General features: G+C 32.4%; 1 protein-coding gene and 1 pseudogene across 1 annotated transcript; both read right to left on the bottom strand.

Annotated features, from left to right (window-relative positions):
• Nucleotides 1–1,159: 1,159 nt before the first annotated feature.
• On the bottom strand, nt 1,160–1,712 carry LOC146888828 (uncharacterized; annotated as a pseudogene).
• A 7,863-nt stretch (nt 1,713–9,575) lies between these two features.
• LOC114175185 (small ribosomal subunit protein eS27y-like) lies at nt 9,576–10,724 on the bottom strand. Its single transcript, XM_028059950.2, has 4 exons — nt 10,582–10,724; nt 10,267–10,368; nt 10,120–10,148; nt 9,576–9,845 (listed from the first exon to the last, which is right to left on the bottom strand). The coding sequence occupies exons 1-4, from the start codon at nt 10,666–10,668 to the stop codon at nt 9,719–9,721; spliced, it is 345 nt and encodes a 114-aa protein (XP_027915751.2). The 5' UTR covers nt 10,669–10,724; the 3' UTR covers nt 9,576–9,718.
• Between the last annotated feature and the right edge of the window lie 8,536 nt (nt 10,725–19,260).

Here is a 19,260-nt window from a genome sequence, read left to right as displayed (position 1 = left end):
TGTGTTTTCTAAAATAGATTTGAAGTCAAGATATCACCAGAATAAAGTAAAAGTATAAGATATACAAAAAACTGCATTTTGAACTAGGTATGGTCATTAGGAGTATCGAATGATGGCTTTTGGTGTGTGACTAATGCTCATGCAATATTTATGGAATATATGAATACGATTTTTCGTCCATTTTTAGATCATTTCATTTTTTTTATAGATAACATTTTTATTTATTCTAAGACTCTTGGAGAGCATCAAGAGCACCATTGGACTGTCTTGTAAATTTTGAAAGACAAATCATTGTATGCTAAACTGTCTAAGTATGAATTTTGGTTAGAGGAAGTGAAATCCTTAGGGCATGTGAATTCCAAAGAAGAAGTATCAATAGGTCTAACCAAAGTATAAGTAGTTTTGCAATGGGAATCACTACAAGTGATTGAGGTTTGTAGTTTTCTTTATTTAGCAGGGTAATATAGAAGATTCATTTAATGATTTTCTAAAATAGTTATGCCTCCAAGAAAGATCATACTTTTTATGTAGACAGAAAAAATAGATTTTAAGAACTTATGAAAAGATTAACAACCTATTTTGTTTAAGCATTACCTGATCCTACTGGACACTTTGTGATATTTTACGATGCTTCCAGAATGGGATTAGTGTGTTTTCTTATGCAAGATAGAAGGGTAATAGCATATGCTTCTAGGCCACTAAAAGCATGTGAGAAAAATTATCCAACCCATGATCTAGAATTAGTTGTCATTGTTTTTTAACTTAAAATATGGAAACATTATGTCTATGGTGATAAGTTTGAAGGTTTTAGTGATCATAAGAGTCCCAAATACATGTTTTAGTATATCATCAAAAAATACTAATACACATTTTTCAAGTATGGCTTCAAAATTGTGTTCATAACACATTGAAAGGTTGTAGGTGCGTTAGTGAGCCCAAACGACATCACTATAAATTCAAAGTGACCTTGATGGGTGCGGAAGGTTGTTTTGTGGATATCTCCTAACTCTATCCTAATCTGGTGGTACCCTACTTTAAGATCCACTTTCGAGAAGAACCTAGCCCCATGTAGTTCATCTGACAATTCTTCGACCACTGGTATCGAAAACTTGTCAGGAATGGTAGCCTTATTCAATGTCCGATAGTCAATGCAAAACCTCTAACTACAATCCCTCTTCTTGACTAAAATAACAGGGCTTGAGTAAAGGCTATTATTGGGTTTGATAATCCTTGTTCTTAGCATTTCCACAACCTGTTTCTCAATCTTTGTCTTCAATAAATGTGCATAACGGTAAGACCTAGCATTAATAGGGTCTATTCCCGTCTTAATTGGGATTTTATGGTCCATATGCCTGCTTGGTGGTAACCCCTAAGGTTCTCAAAATACCTCTCCACATTCCTCCAATATACTCTCCAATTTGGTCTGTTGTTTTGGAGTTAACTTTTCCTCTAGGTCTTCCCGCATTTCCAACTGTATTTCCCAAATCCCATATTAAAGTTAAAACTTCTATCTCAATCTCTTTCAATAAAGCTTTTGGAGAAACAACCTTTTTTGTTAAGGTTAGGTCGCCCTTAATGTGCACTATTTGCCCTTTCTCATTGAAACTCATAGTCGACTTTTTCAAATTAACCTAAACTTCACCCAAGGAAGCTACCTAAGTTACTCCGATAATTAAATCAACACTTGATAGAGGACTATTCCAAGATTCCATACAAGAAGAACTTGAAGATGAACCTTTACAATTTAAAAGACCTATGACAAGGCCAAGGAGCAAGAGATTGGAATATCAAATCTAGTCAAGGTTTCTGATGCTACAAGCAATTGGAAATTCAAAGGATATAAAGATCATGGCTTGGAGCACATTTGAAGGATAGTTTTTAGGAAAATTAGTTTATGTTTTTGAACTTTGGGTTTTTTTTTTAGAAATTAGTTATGTTTCTATGTTTTTAGACTTTGGGCTTTCTTTTATAAATTATTTTATGTTTTTATGTTTTTGGGCTCGGGCCTTCTATAGGGCTTTCAGGTTTTCTTAAACTTATGTGCCTATATATAGAGATACCAAGAACTAATGTGGACAATTTTAGTCATATATTGGATTTGATTTCATTAAAGAAAGGATTTTCTTGGTTCTTGGCTTAGGCCTCAGGTTCTTATCAAAGATTAACATCTTTGTGGTGAATCTTCACTTGACTTATCAATCTGCTAGATTGTGGCGTCCTTCATCTCTGTCTTATTTCACGTTCTTCTTTGATTTATTTGTGTCATGCCTCTTTAGGATTCAAATAAAGAAACGATCATACTCTTTCCTATATAGAATCGTATCATCTAGTATCCAGAGCAAGGTTCTGGTTTGAATTTCTTCTTATATCTTACTTTTTTGTCATATAAAAGAAAAACCTAAAATTTTTGAATGTTTGTGTGTTCTGTGCTTTGTTTTGAAATGTTGTTGTTTCATTATTCTTATTTGTAAGGAGTCAAACCCTTAAGTTTTTTTTTCAATTTGGTTGAATTTTTAATTTGTCGTATTTTTTCTAGTATTTGTTTAAATTGTGTATTTCTACATTTTATTCGTGAAAATTATTTGTTTTTGTGTTTGAGGATTTGCAAGTGCACTTACTTTGATTTACATGAGTCTGGGGGTTTGAAGGATAAATTGTTTATTTTTTTGTGTTGAACTGCAAAAAAAATGTGGATCAAGTCAAACGGAAACAAATATATATTGAAAAAAAAAACAAGGATCCAAAAAAAATGGTAGTTCAACACAACTTTTTGTTGCAATTTTATTTGTGGTTTATTGATATTTACTTGCAATCAGTCTTTCTCTTAAAGTCTTCGTGTTGTCTCCTTTAACTCTCTTTGGTAGTCCTATTATTTTCTAATTTTAATTTTCTTGTTTTGTGTTTTTAAAATTCCTTGAAGTTTTGTAAAGATTTTTGTATTTATTTAACCTCTTGAGTCAAGATTTAGATCTCGCAACGCTTTTCATATAGTTTGTTCACTTTTTGCTTAAGTTACTAGAGTTTTTTGCCAAGCCTAACAGGAATTTGAGTGGTAAAAGGCAAGAGAGTACATTCAAGAAAAAACCTATAAGTGTGATACACGAGTGGAAATTAAGTGAAACACTTATAAGAGTGGTGAGGTCCACAAAAAAAATATTATTACTAACATTTTTTTACAGAACATGACTTCTTCCCAGAATAGTGATCCTCTATCACCTAAGACTGCGACAATTATGGTTGCACTTGATAAGCTCGCATTACCAATGAATCAAATGCAACAACACAATTAACAACAGTTGAAAAGGCTCCAAAAGTCTAATGAAGATGTGAGCGTGAGATTAGAGGAGGTGGAGAGAAGAAGAATGAGACATGATGATTCAGACCATTCTTCTCATAACGATGAAGAGGAACATGTTTTTAGACCAAGGAGAGGCCAAAGACGAGAGACATTTAGGAACCACATGTTTAGGAGGGATAATGATGAAAAGAAGCATGATTTTAGACTAAGGTGAGGCCAAAGACGAAAGGAGTTTGGGAACCACACACCTCAAAGAGATAAGATGTGGAGAAAGATTATAATTCCTAAATTTAATGGAGCTAATGACCCGGAAGCCTACCAGACATGGGAAATGAAGCTTGACCAAATTTTTAGCTCTTACGACTATGAAGATGATGATAAGGTTCTTATGGCTTCCTTGGAGTTTGAAGGCTATGTTATGAATTGGTGGAATCAAATCACCGTGGACATAGCTAGAAGAAGGCAATTGCCAATCTCTACATGGGAGAAATTAAAGGTAACTATGAAGGAAAGATTTGTGCCTTCTTATTATAAAAAAGGAGATCTTCAACAAATTACAAAGACTTACACAAGGAAATAGGAGTGTTGAAGAGTACGTTCAAGAGATGGAGGTCACCTTGATGAAAGCTGAAGTGGAAGAAACACCTATACAATGGCTAGATTCTTGAATGGATTAAATAGGAGATTCAAGATGTGGTGGAAATGCACCATTATAAGGCTTTAGATGATCTTATTCATCAAGCCACCAAAGTGAAACAACAACTCAAGAGAAGAAACGCCTAAAAGAAGTCATCCCCCTCATGGAGAGATAAGGAAAAATATAAGAAGGAGGAAGTTACTTCTATCATTCCTAAATCTAGGGAGAAGGATTCTTCAAATGGTAAAGTAACTTCTCAATCTAATAATGATGATTCTTCACGTTCTAGTTCAAAAAAATGTTTTAAATGTTTGGGTAGAGGACATATAGCAGCTGAATGTTCCAACAGAAGAACTATGATGTTGTTGGAGAATGATGAGTCCATTAATGAGCATTCCGCGAGTGAATCATCTAGCGGTGATGGGGAGGAAAGAGAGTGTGAAGTACCACCTTTGGAGGGAGATCTCTTGATGGTTAGGAGATTGTTGGGTAGTATGAATAAGGAGGAAGATGACACCCAAAAAAGAAATATTTTCCATTCTAGATGTACGGTTATGGGAAAGGTGTGTTCACTCATCATTAATAGAGGAAGTTGTACAAATGTAACAAGTAAACGGCTAGTGGAGAAGCTTGGTTTGGTGACATCTATGCACCCTAGTCCTTATACTTTGCAATGGTTGAGTGATGATGGAGAATTGGTGGTAGATAAGCAAGTGAACATTGCTTTCTCTATAGGTAAATATGTCGATGAGGTAGTATGTGATGTGGTACCTATGGAGGCGAGTCACTTGTTGTTGGGGAGCCCTTGGCAATATGATAGAAAGGTAACCTATGATGGTTTAACCAATAAGTATTCTTTCTTGTTTAAGGGGCAGAAGGTGTCCCTAACACCTTTATCTCCTAGAGAGGTTTGTGAGGATCAAATTAAGATCAGAGTGAGAAGAGAGCAAGAGAGAAAAGAAGGAAGAGAGAAAATTCCAAAAAAAGGCAAGTAAAAAAATAAAAAAGTGATAAAAGCCTTTTCTTGAGAGAAAAAGAGATAACCATAACATTGATTAAGAAACAACCCTTATATTTGCTTATGCCTAACAATATTTGTCTCTCTTTTGTGCAAGCTTATTTGTCTTTAGGTATGGCGCAACTTCTCAAGAAGTATGATGATGTTTTTCCTAAAGACATCCCTCATGGTTTACCTCCTAAAAGGGGTACTGGGTATAATATAGATCTCATTTAGGGTGTAGTCCTTCTTAATAGGCCAACCTATAGGAGTAAACTAGAAGAAACTAAAGAGATACAAAAGCAAATGGAGCAACTTATGGAAAAAGGATCGGTTCGGGAAAGTTTAAGTCCTTGTGCTATTCTAGCAATTCTAGTACCTATGAAAGATAGATTGTGGAGGATGTGCAATGACTGCAGAGCCATCAACAATATCACTATAAGGTGGGTATTTGACCCAGGAGGACCTTCCAGAATTCGGGTCAAATTCTCTCCAAACAAGGGAGAATGATAAGGAATCTTCAAGTGAGACAAATTTGAGGACAAATTCTCTTTAAGGAGGGTATGATAGAAGACTATCTCCTAAACTTCAAGTGGTACGAATTTGATGACAAATTCTCTTCAAGAAGGAGAGAATGATAGAGGACTATCCCAAGATTCCATACAAGAAGAACTTGAAGATAAACCTTTACAATTTAAAGGACCTATGACAACGGCAAGGAGCAAGAGATTGGAAGATCAAATCTAGTCAAGGCTCCTGATGCTACAAGCAATTAGAAATTCAAAGGATATAAAGATCATGGCTTGGAGCACATTTGAAGGATAATTTTTAGGAAAATTAGTTTATGTCTTTGGACTTTGGGTTTTTTTTTTTTGAGAAATTGATTATGTCTCTATGTTTTTGGGCTTTTAGTCGTTTAAAATTGCATTTGTGACAACTTTTAACTGCTAAAATTTACAAGTTTAACCATCATAAATATCATATTATTTTGTAGTGATAATATTTTTATAATATTATAATAATAAAGATAATAATAATTATAGAATAATTATTATTATTTATAGAATAATGATAAGGTGGTCTAGTGATTAGAAAAAAGATAATAAAAAAGATAATAAAAGAGAATGTTGTGGGTTCATTGCTAATAATTTGGGAAATAAGATTGGTTTGGTGTCCTTTAAAAAGGAGGGTGGAAGATGTTGTGGGTTCAACTTCCCTTACACAATTAACAATTGCCAATAAAAACATTAAAAAAAAAAAAAAAAACTCACCTCAACGAAGCATTTGAAAAGCACAGGAAAAAAGAAATAAGAAGCAACATGAAAGAGGTGAGGAAAGCTAGCTAGTCCTTTGTTTTGCTTAATTGATAAAAAAAAAAAGTGTTTGAGTTTGCTTCATTATTCAGAGAAGTTGTAGGACTAGGTGTGAGATTTTAAAAGGACGTTTATGTTTTATTACGTTAACTTATGTTTTTCTTCTTCTTTTACCCATGGATCATGGTCCACTTGATAATATGAAAAAAATGGAAGAAATATAGTGTATTTATTTTTTAGGAATTATAACCATTAAATTGAATGTATACCGAATGGAAAGATAAAATGGTTGTCATCATGAAGTTATCATCATCTAATAAGGAGATTTTATTGTTATAGAAGTTTGAAGTTTAAAACTTTTATATATACTTCCGATCACAATGTTATGTTGATAATGATGCAAATGTTGAAGATATCAATCCCATATTTGATATTGACTGTTGGTTGTAATTTATAGTTTAAATATATTATTGTACGTGGTTTTTGTATCATTGATCTTATTAAATGAATAATTCATTTGGAAGTGTTTTAACTTTTTTAAAATGTTAAGTTTTTATTTAATGGATTAAAAATGTTTTCAATCTATTAAAATGTTCTTAAGTTGGGTTTGCGAACAAAAATATTTTAATCAATTGAGAATTTATTTTAATATTTTAATTTCACTTAAATTGATATTGTTTTAGTATAACAAAATAGTATTTTAATTTCTTAAAATTTAAAGTGATTTTAATCCATTAATCATTAAAGTCTTGATGAATTAAAACTTAGTAGGAAAACATCTTTTTTATTTTAACGAATTAAAATTATTTTAACCTATTAAAATTATGGTTTTTCTCTACAAGTTATCTGAATTTATCTTTGTACAGTCAATTTGAAAAAAAAAAGGTTCTGAATCATTTATAAACATTGGAAAAATAATTGTTGGAATTAATTTATGAAACGAATAACTTCAAAATCACATATTAAACAAATCAAGGTGTAGATCACCTTTATACTTTTTCTTTTCATTTCATGCAACAACTTGTCAAGTATTAAATACTTTATTGTAAGTATTTAATACAGTTTAAAAGAATAATAAACTGCATATCAACTAAGTAGCAAACACGTAAAATTTCATTAGATATTATTGTAGTAGTCTTTCACGTAACAAAAATATGAATTCTCACTAATAGAGCTTATAATCATTCATCTAACCAAATTAACCCTTTCTATTTAAAAAAGTTAACTCATTGAATTACTCTACAATACTAACCCTAAATTTAACGTTTACTAATATATCGTTGAGCATTCTCTTTTAACTTCTTGAATAAATCTTTTACTCCTCATTTTAATAATGTTAAAAGAAAATTATCCATCATGAGTGTAATAGTATAAGCCATAATTTTGACAAGAAACTTTTTTATTAGTATTTTCAAACATATACAACATCACCTATATTAACCCTTAAAGAAACAATATTAGTCATTCTTACTAAAAGATATACAAGGTAAATGTAATAAATCATTTGTATGAACCATTTACTTAACAAAAAAACATTGTTCTTTATAACATAATTATCAACTAACGTAAATGTTATATTAATAATTTGATTAACGTAAGTTGTTCTATTAATCAATTTGATATATATAACTAAGTCTCTGCATTCTTCTACAGTATTTAATTTCAAGCAATATGATTGATAACAAAATTTAATCAATATATTAACAAATAATTATGTAAAAACACCTAAAATTTTGAAATTAGAAGATCTTTTTCATTCTCATACATTTTGTAAGCATGTTAAAGATTTACAAAGTTTAAAATAATCGACAAGCAACCATCAATCAAATATTTTAATACCGACAAGAAAATCTCAACATCAATCAAATATGTATGTAGGAAAGAATAAAAATCAAACATAAAAAACAGAAAAAATTACGAACACAAGCAAAAGGCCTATCATATCTTTTAAAACATTTTGGATATTTCTTTTAGCCAAAATTTTTCTATAATCCCCGAGTTATACAAATGCAAAATTAGAACAATTATGTATCAAATTACTTAGGAAAGTCATTCCAATCTCTATTCCAAATTATGAGATCAAACAACTTAGCCTTAAATATTTCCATCACTTACTACATGTCACCATAGGCTCTCCATTATTAACATCACATTAAACACAATTAACTATAACAGTTATTTATGCTAATCTTTTACTTAAGCAATTAACCACTCACTTAAACAATTAACAAACACAACAAATCTACCTCATAATAAAATAACTACTGCCAAAAATATAATTAACAACAAACACAACAAATCTACCTCTTAATAAAATAACTACTGCCAAAAATATAATTAACTACATGACAGACAACCATATTAATCATCTTCTGAGACAAAAACTAACAACTAAAACTTAACCAACCACGACTCTAAAAAGCTCATCCATTAAATCATCTATCTTTGACAGAGATATTTGTTACTAGCGATGAGTTTATTCATCTGTCTATAATCTACACGTAATCTAGAACTATCATTCGTCTTCTTTACTAATACTAATAATTATAAATAAATAAAAGTATACAATTCATCACTACCATAACAAAACTGAACTCTAAACAAACACCCACTCACAAACTCTAAAACATGAGGTTACCTTTGAACTAGAATCCCACCAGACTCATCTTCCTCTTTTGTGCTTATTCCTTTTACTTATCCTCGCTATTTTTTCTTCCTCACTGTTATTCTTCCACTTACTCTTTTACTCTTCCTTCGTATAATTGTTCTCCACTTTAGCTTTGCATTCCCTCTGACTATCAACTTCTTCACTCTATTTACCTCATTTTCCTTCATAACTGGTCCTCTTTTTTAATTGTTTTTCTCCATGTTTCTCTTTTCAAAACACCAACTTTTCCCTTTTCTTCCTTCTCATTTCATTGTCTTTTAATCACTCATGACTCAACAAATAATAATAGAAAAAAGGGTGGTGCATTTTTATTCATTTATCATTTTTATTTGAAAAATGACAACAAAATTATACTGAAACACTTTTTATGATTATACTTGTAGATCATGGACAACTAAGATTTTAGCCAAAAACATAATATTTCTCACTCTGATATCTGCAATTTTCCATATTACAATATAATCACTCACTTTATTTTCTGAATAATATTTTTAATATTCAAGTTTCTCGAATTCACACAACTAAAAAGCTCCCCAATAAATTCATACAGAACATCTACCACATATTGAAGAGAAATACACCGAGATATTCCATAGTTCAAGCTCTAATTGAAAAATAAGCATCTAACATAGCCCCGTGAACAAAACAGGAGAAAAAGAGAATTGAAAAATTAGGTGTAATCCTTAATGTCTGGATAATGTTGAGGGTTGAAGTCATCCATTCTAACAATTAATATATCATAAACAAAACCAGAGAAGGCATTTCTGAAACTCTACACTCAAACAAGAAAAAAAGATAACAACTTTCAATCTCCCTTCTTCCTAAAAGAGCATCCCTCAGTTAATCTTGCCCGTCCACCAGTTGGCTGGCACAACACAGTCTGGCAGTTCCCACATACAACAACAGTCTGGGAGTGACTAAACACAGTCGTTCTGCAGTAAAAATTCCATACCACTCAATCAAAAAAAATACAATCCAACTGACCTAGTTCCCAATCAAAATCAATCAAAAATACACAACCCAACCGACCTAGTACCCAATTAAAATCAATCAAAACTATACAATCCAACTGACCTAATTCCCAATTAAAATCAATACAAAAAATACATCTAACTGGCCTGGTCCCCAATTAAAATCAATAAAAAAGAATACAATTAAACTAACTTAGTTCCCAAATAATTGAATAAAAGCACAGAAACAACTTACATGTTAAAGCAACCCTGACACTTAACATCCTGCACGAGAAGGAAAAGGTCAACAAACACAGTTGGACAAAAACTAAAAAATTATCAGAGTAATACCCAATTCAAGAGGAAGATTAAAAACATAGTTGGTGCATATATGTGACAATACCATGAAGAAAGAATTTGGGGACTGAACAAGACGCTTGAGTTTGTGTTTCCTCTTCTCAATCTCAGCGGGAGGATTTAGTAAATCAATATCATTTTGAAGAACCTATTAAACCCATACAATGAAGGGGTTAAAATAAAACTCAGAAAATCGGCCAACAACACACAACGTGAAAAGGGAAAATGGAAGAATGAACAAATGTTAACATATTCAACTATCTTTCGAACATGTCTTCTCTAACTAATAAACATATGCAAACGAAAGATGAAAACAAAGGCAAAACAAAGTTAGATCTAATGTGTTGAAAAGGGTACTCACCATGTTGGCCAAAGAAATTGGAAGAGCTAAAAACCCTAAAGAAGGAGTGAGTTGCGGCTGCAGAAGAAAAAGGTTTAGAATTAGCATCAAATGTAATTGTATAAATTGGAATGTGTGTCCAAAATATTGCTCTCAACGGGCCGGCCCAAAAGTATGATTTATTCCCAAAGAAAAACAAATTATTTCTGAATAAAAGATTAGGAATGAAATAAAACAATTTATACCAAAGCTACTATTTTAAATTAAAATATATAATTTTAATTTAGGAATAATTTTAAAACGACATTAATATTAAAATATTTTAAAAATATGTATTTTTCAGATTTGTTTTCCTGTAAATACTATTTCAATAGATATTTTATCATCACTGTCATTTTTTTTATTTATAAAAATGAAATATTTTAACTTTGATTAGAATATTTTTTACAGTAACATATACTTTTTATACCATAGCTATTTTTTAAATGAAATGATATTAATATTAATATTTTATTTTACCAAATACTCTGTTGATTACAATTTGATGGGATCTACGTTCTTTTTTTCAAAAAACTTGTTGTTGTATAACATTAATAGTTTTTTATAAACATTGTAATACATAATAGCATACATCATAATACAGTGAACTTGTAATAAGTTCACAATAATACAAAGAGACATAAGAAATATTAAGTTACGTATAATATGCGTAATAATTTTTAAATTAAATAATATATAGATATATAAAATATTTTTTTATTTTTCAAGTAAAATATATATATATATATATATATATATATATATATATATATATATTTGGAAAAAATAATTTATTTATAATGACCATTTAAATAACAAATAAGTGTATATATTTGAATAACTTAATAATATTTACAATATAAAAATCTTATAAAAAAATTATAATGAGTGTTTATTTAAAAGCACAAATGATATAAACTTATATATCTAAATAAATATGAAAATGAACGTTTTTTCTTTAAGAAATCGGTTCCTATTAAATACTAATTTCTAAAGGTCATATACTAGTATAACTGTAACTCTCCTATTTGATAGAATTATTTGAGTCAAGAAAAAACTTAAACAATAAGGAATGATAATAAAATTAAATAATATTCGGAAGACGCTTTAAATTTCAAAATGTGGAATTAATACTTAAGATATTTTTTAAATCTTTATCATATAACATACATTATATGTAAAAAGATAATATTATTTATTAATAACTATTTTACAAACAATTGACCGCATAACTAATAATATACCCATATATATTAAGCATTAACAAATTTGGTGAAATAGAGCAATTCTAAGGACCTGATTACCATAATCATACAATTAATTATATCATTACAATAATAATTGATAAGAAACATGAGCAAACATATAAACTCCATCAACCAAGAAGATTTATATAACACAAAAATTATATGTTTATGCAATAATTCTTCTCTTCTTCATAACTTTTTATTCCTATTTATGAATTTTTAATTCAAAGTGTTAAATTTTCCTTTACTCATCAATTTCTCTTTATTATGACATCGAAAAGATTATAATTTCTTTATTTTTTATCTCTTTCACAACTTTTTTATTTTGTCAATTGTTCGAAAAAAATTATGAGGTTAATATTCCATATAAAAATAAATAATGTCATTTTTAATAAAAATAATTAGAGTTTCAAAGCTTTATTGTTCTTATTATCCAAGTATATAGTATTTTTATAAAATTGCAAAACCAAAATAATCACGTTATCTCAATTAATAACAAATATTCAACTTTAAAATATAAATATTATCTATACTCAGTACAATATAAATTTTTAATAAAGATTAAATTGAAAATACTTAATTTTATAAAGAATTGAAAATTTAATTAAGTCATTTTTCATTTTTCATGTAGAAACAATAAGTATTGACTAAGCAAAAATAATAATTACGCCACCAATTTAACAACAAAAATAAATAATAACAAATTAATTGAAAAATATAGAAAATTTTAAATATATAATTGAAAGTATCCTAAGTTATGAAAAAAATTAAATAAATATGTTATTATTTTTCTTACAAGTCACTTAATTAAGTGGTTATTAATAACTATATTGTAATAATACCGTCATCCGGGATGAGTTTCTCATTTTTCAAGATGTATCTTTTAAGTAGATAGGTACAATTTCTATATCTAAAGGAAAACGATGACTTGACAAATAAAACATTGACAAAGTGACGCGTCCCACTTTTATGAAATATTTTTTTGTAAAAAGAAAATCTATGTTGTTTACTTTTGCAAATAAAACCCAAAATGAAATTATTGAGAAATTCAAATCAACTTTTGAAACTTCTTCCTCTCGTTTTCTTCATGTTCAACTATTCTTCATTTTATTTTCTCGCTTCCTTAATCTTTGTTGATGGTGTTCGTCCACATTTGTTCATAGGAAAACCATAATAAGTCTCTTTCTCTTTTTTGAAATCATTCCATATTTATGGTTAGTTTCGTTTTTTAAACTTGAATATATTCCTCCACAATTTTTGCCCTGAATTTGAAATACCCATGTGTGATTGTTTTTGTTCTCCACCCAAATGTTGATTGTGCTTCAATTGTGATCGTTATTGTTTTCAATTTTGTTCTCTTTGGTTTGAAGTTGCGATTCTGTCTCGTTAACCACAGTGGTGTTTGGTTTATTGGGTGGTTTTCGTTCTTGGAGCATTGGTTCACGAGGGTTGAGGTAAAGTCTCTTCCTTTCACAAATTTTGATTTTGAGTTCTTTATTTTCAGTTGTGTTTAGGGTTTTCTTAGGAATCCCCTCTTTTTTTGAAATGCTTTGTTGTGGTGTGGTTGGCATTGATCAAAGTATCATTAGATGGGTTTAATATTAATAGAGTTTATCACTTTGTTATGGAGCTTTCACCTATTACCACTGTAGAACAAAATTGAAGCATTTAGGGAAGTCTTTTACGCTTTTGTTTTGTATGACCAAAATATGTGAAGAATTTGTGCTTCATTTGTTTGATGTTTATAATCTTAGACATTGATGAACTTCTATATTTATACATTTTTACAATAGTCACAAATGGTAAACGTATGTGTACAGCTTTTTCCAGATGAAATGTGTGATTAGATATGTAGAGAGACTTGTTGGATAAATGTTGCTTTTGAATTGTATTTATAGGAAGTTATATATTATTTTTATGAAAAAAGTTTAACTACGTTTGCCACATAAAGTCTTTGTTTGGTGTTTGATATTTTTGCACTGTTTTATGATAGGTTTATGATTTATTACTAATTTTAGAAGTCATGAAATGAGGTTATAGTTTTATATGACGATGTATTATGTAATTATGGTGGATTATCCAGGTATCTACTCTACAATCATGGCTAGTGCTTGGGTGCTACATAGAAAGGGTTGAATTTTTGTGACATAGTCCTTTTGATTATTCAATCATGAAATATATATGATGGAAGAAGCATCTCTTCATACACATGTGTAAGTAGATAGATTGTTATATTAGAAGCTATGATTTTTACTTCTTTTTACCATATTGGACTTATTTATGACTTCAACTACTCACTTTGCAGGAAAACTTACAAGAAATCATGGAGCAATACATTTGTTAGTGGATTATGGATGAAGATAATATCCATAGAGACTTTGTACTTAAGCACTTTACTATTTAGAATCACAGGCAATGATGTAAATAGTCTATAGTCTGTGGTTGAGTTTTGTTTTAATGACATCTTTATATTTAGTGCACAATAGGTTTATGTTACAAAGTTGTTGTGTGAAGTACATTATGGAAGGTGAACTTTTGTATGGCTATTACAATTATGTATTATGCTATAAGAACTTTGTGCAAAAATGTTGACTTCTAAGAAGTACATAAAGTGGATATATAATTATCCATATTTCACAAATTTAATACAAAGTGTCACCCAACCAAATATACATGTTCAATGACTACATCCTTTGTTGTGCAAAACCTTAACTGCGTTTGCCACTTATTTTGACTACATTTGGTACATAGTTCTTCAAAAACCCTTTTTGTTCGTTTTCTTGTCATAGACCATCTTTTTTTTAAAGTCATGGGGATAGCCACACCTGACACCCTTGGTTGAAAGGCATATGTCAACCAAGCTAAGTATATAGTGAAAGAACTTCTCAAGAATTAGCTGATTCAATTTATGTGCATAAATTGTACTTGCATTTGACACTTATATACACTACATTTGGTACATACTTTTTCAAATCAATTTTCATTCCCTTTGATTTCACATACCATCTTGATTTAAAGTCACGAGGAAACCCACACTAGATGCCTTTGGTTCAAGTGAACATGCACTTCTCAACCAAACGAACTACATACTAAAAGACTTTGTGAATAATTAAATGATTCCATATGTGTGCAATAACTAAAAATGAGTTTGCCACTTAATTACACCATGTTTGGTACACCAAGTCCATTTAAACTCATGGGGAAACCCACTTTACACAACCTTGGTGGAAGTGCAGATGCACTTCTCAGCCATGCCAAGTATTGCGTGAAAGACCTTGTGAAGAATTAACTGATTCCATTTTTGTTTAAACATTATAACATTGTTTGCCACTTAATTACACCATGTTGAATTCATAACATTTTTTTTGTTCCTTTTATGAGATCGCTCTGCCACCACACCTGGCGAATCTGCATAATGTGTTTCACGTTTCCCAGTTGAGGAAATACATTGCAGATCCATCGCACGTCCTGGAGTCAGATGATATTCAGATTCGGGAGGATTTGACGGTGAGCATCGGACCAGTGCAAATTCTAGACTCACAAGTGAAACAACTGTGTGGGAAGGAAATCCGGACCGTGAAGGTGCTATGGGATGAGACTACTCAGGAGATGACCTGGGAGATGGAGGATCGCATGAGGCAGTCTTATCCGCACTTATTTCCTGGTAAGTCTTATTTTCGAGGACGAAAATCTTTAAAGGTGGGGGTAATGTAAGACCCAAGAAAAATTAAATAGTTATTTAAATAATTATTTAATTATGGCGGGTAATAGAAACATTTAAAGTAATTAATGTGTGGAACTATGACGTGGAAAAGTACTAGCTCATGTGGTTAAGAGTACTTTATTGTGTGAGAGGACTTGGGTTCAAGTCCTATGTATGTCATTTGTGTGTTATTTTAATTATGCATTTTGTCACATATTGAATGCTTGACGTGATGGTAAATTTCTAAATTTGTAGGAGTTATCATAAATGTGAATTGGTTGAGTTGGTTATGTACTTGAATTGTTAATTGATTGGTTGTGGGTTCAACCCTTATTAAGAACAAAACTAATTTTCTTTTTGGCAAATTTTTGGTTGCATGGTATTGAAGGGACGTAGAAACCCTAGCTGCATAGGGAGGCAGTCTAATAGGTTAGAAACCATCCAATAATGGTTCTTGAGTAGTCACTGACAATATACTTAAGGTATTTTCGTTTTTAGCATTAAGCACACTTAATTAGGTAGTAATTGAGAGAGAAAAGGCTAGTTGGAGAGGCAAAGGGTACTATAATTGCGTGCAAGGGTAGGATACTGAATCTTTAGAAGGGTAAAAACTGGTTGTAAAGAGGTGGAGAGGCTGGAACACGTATTGGACATGCAAAAGAGGGCTAAGAAAGCTTTTGGATTGGGACTACATCAAGAATTTGTGGTTTAGCAAGGAATTCCAGGTAAAGGGAGTTATTTTCGATGTTTTAGATGCATTTACACTGTATTGTGCTTTGGTGATTAAAACTGCATGCCTTCCACCTATTTTCTACACTGTTTGATCGGGTTTCTGGGTTTTTTCCCAGAAACTGCCTGGCGGTTTAATCCCTACCGCTACGCGGCTCATCAGAGGTGGGCGAATGTTCTTGTTTTGGTTTGGGTCGCTTGGCGGCGATGAGTTCCTGCCCGGCGGCGCGACATTGGTTGCGTTCTGTTGGATGGTTTTAATGCTAATTTGGGTGAATATAACGAATTGCGGAGTCCCAAATGATTTTATATAATTGTGTGATGGGTGATTGCCCTGGATTTCTTGCTTGGGATGTTTGTGATCATATTGGAATTTCGTATATGGGATTGTTGGGATTGATTAGGGAGTAAATGGAATTTAGGAATGTGAAGAATATAATTTCGTTAAGATTGGGTGTTAAAAAGGACATAAAGGTAAGTGTGGTGATTATCGGGGAAGAAGAAGAGTGAGATAGGTTCGTGGGGAGTGCAGAAATGCATGCAAGTGGCCTGGTACTGGTATATCGCCTGGCGGTTCTGTGCTGTCCGCCAGGCGATGAGGGGTGGCAGTTCTGGTTGGGTGTTGTACTGGGAATTTCTGCGAGAAGGAGAGAGGACCTTGATGAGCGAAAAGGTTGGTGTAGTGGAAGGGAGAAAATTATGGGTGAGAAGTTAGGAAGGAGAGGTAGCTTGCAAGGAGGTAAGGTCAAGGGATAGGAGGTGGATTATGTTTGGATGAGAGGTAATGAGTAAGAAGGACGCCACTAGAACATTTTATTGTTTAATAGAAACTGAACCTGACGCTAAAGTGTTAGTGGATATTGTGGGTTAATGATAGTGAGGAGGAGTTAGTTGTGAAGAATGGTAGATAAGTTGGAACCTAGAATTCTAGTGAAATGGGTAAGAGGAGTGGGAAGATAGGGTGAAGGATGGATGGATACATGTACTGTTGATTTAGCATATGGGGTTTATGGACGAGTGTAATTGTGAAAAGGGGAGGTATGAGAATGGGATCTGTCATTGGTGAATTAAGACTTAACGTCATGACTTAGGTATAAATAGATCTCTAGTTGAAATGTACGAATGATAAAGATGGGCTATAGCGACACCAAAAATAGATTGGGGATGGCAATAGATCAGGATTGAGTGCTGAGACCCAAAGGGGAATTGCCTTAGAGAAATTTGGATTGTAGAACCAACCAACTTGAGTGCCGAAACCAGCTGCAGAGTGCTTCTGGTATGGCGTCTGGCGGTCCACTAATAACCGCCAAGCAATAGGCTTAGCGTGAGAGGACACTGCACCGAGGGGCGCCTAGCGGCACGGTGTGCTCCGCCAGGCAGTGACAAGAAAACAATGACTCTGGAATGACGCTGGCGCCTGGCGGTTAGTGGATACCGCCAGGCGGTCTGGAATAGTTTTGCCTGGCGGCGTGTGGGCCGAGCCAGGCGGAAATGCTACTGACCTTTGGTTGCTTGGTATGTTGTTTGAGCAATGCTTCTACACTTGGATCGAGAGATGCTGTGCCATGAGCGGATAGGTTCATGGATGGTGGTTAACATGTGATGGTATGAGCCGGGAGGTTCATATCTAGTTACTCTCACGTGGGGATACGAGCAAGGTAGGTTCGTATGTTCCGTGCTCACGTCTAAGAGATGCCACGTGCGGGAAGGTACGGGGCTGGTGGATCACATGTGTTGGACTACGGGCGGGCAGGTTCGTAGAGCAGGACTACGAACGGGGAGGTTCGTAGAGCAGGACTACGAGCGGGGAGGTTCGTAGAGGCAGGACCACGAGCGGGCAGGTTCGTGTGAGCATCATATTCCCGAGTCCAAGGCTAGCCATTTGTGTGATTTGAAGGCTGAAAAACCTTGGGGTTAAGGTCTTGCTAAGAACTATGTAGAATGAATAAGATGGGTATATGATTTATCTTGTGTTTTATATACCTGTTATTTTATTTTCTCAGCTCACCCTTTCTGTTTGTGTATGACGATGATCGTGTGATTCGTTGCACGGGAGCAGATGTTGACACAAGTGATGCTGAGGATGTCCAGGCGACGGAGTGAGGGCTAGCTTTGGGATTAGAGCTAGGATTTACTCACATGTATTTTTATGCTTTTATTTATGAACACAAACTTCGAGAACTTGTAACACTTTATGGTTTAAGTTATGAGTTTTGGCGCGCTTTTTAATAGATTTTAAATTTTCCCGCGTTGGGATTATTATTAATACGACTTTTGATACAATTTAATTCTTTTAGTATTTATTTTTAAGTAATATTCCTTAGGGATGTTACAACATACAGAGTGAAAATCCTTATCAAGGATTAACTGATTTTATTCATGTGCAAAAACTATAATTGCGTTGGCCACTTAATTACACCATGTTGAACACATAATTTTTCAACATAATCTTTTGTTTCTTTTATTTGGTAGATAATGTCCTTTTAAACTCATCGGGAAACCCACACCACACAACCTTGGTGGAAGTGCATATGCACTTCTCAGCCATGCGAAGTACTCGTTGAAGACCTTATGAAGGATTAACTGATTCTATTTGTATGCAAAAACTATAATAGCGTTTACCACTGAATTACACCATGTTGAATACATAATTTTTCAACAAAGTTTTTTCTTCCATTTATTTTGCAGACTATGTATATTTAAACTCATGGGGAAACCCACACCACACAACCTTGGTGGAAGTGCATATGATCTTGTCACCCAATCCAACTACTGAGTGAAAGACCTTTTCAAGAATTAAGTGATTATATTTGTGTCCAAAAACTATAACTGTGTGTGACACTTAATTAGATGATTTTTGGTACATAATATTTCAAAAGCATTTTTAGTTCCTTTTATTTGGCACACCATGTCCATTTAAAGTCATGGGGAAACCCACTCTACACACCATTGGTTAAAGTGCACATGCACTTCAAACCTAAG

This window comes from Vigna unguiculata, chromosome 1 (assembly GCF_037176805.1).
Source record: "Vigna unguiculata cultivar grain cowpea cultivar isolate G323 ecotype 2 chromosome 1, ASM3717680v1, whole genome shotgun sequence".
In the NCBI taxonomy this organism is placed as follows: domain Eukaryota; kingdom Viridiplantae; phylum Streptophyta; class Magnoliopsida; order Fabales; family Fabaceae; genus Vigna; species Vigna unguiculata.
Note: the sequence above shows the minus strand (reverse complement) of the source record. Positions and strands in the feature narration are given on the sequence as shown.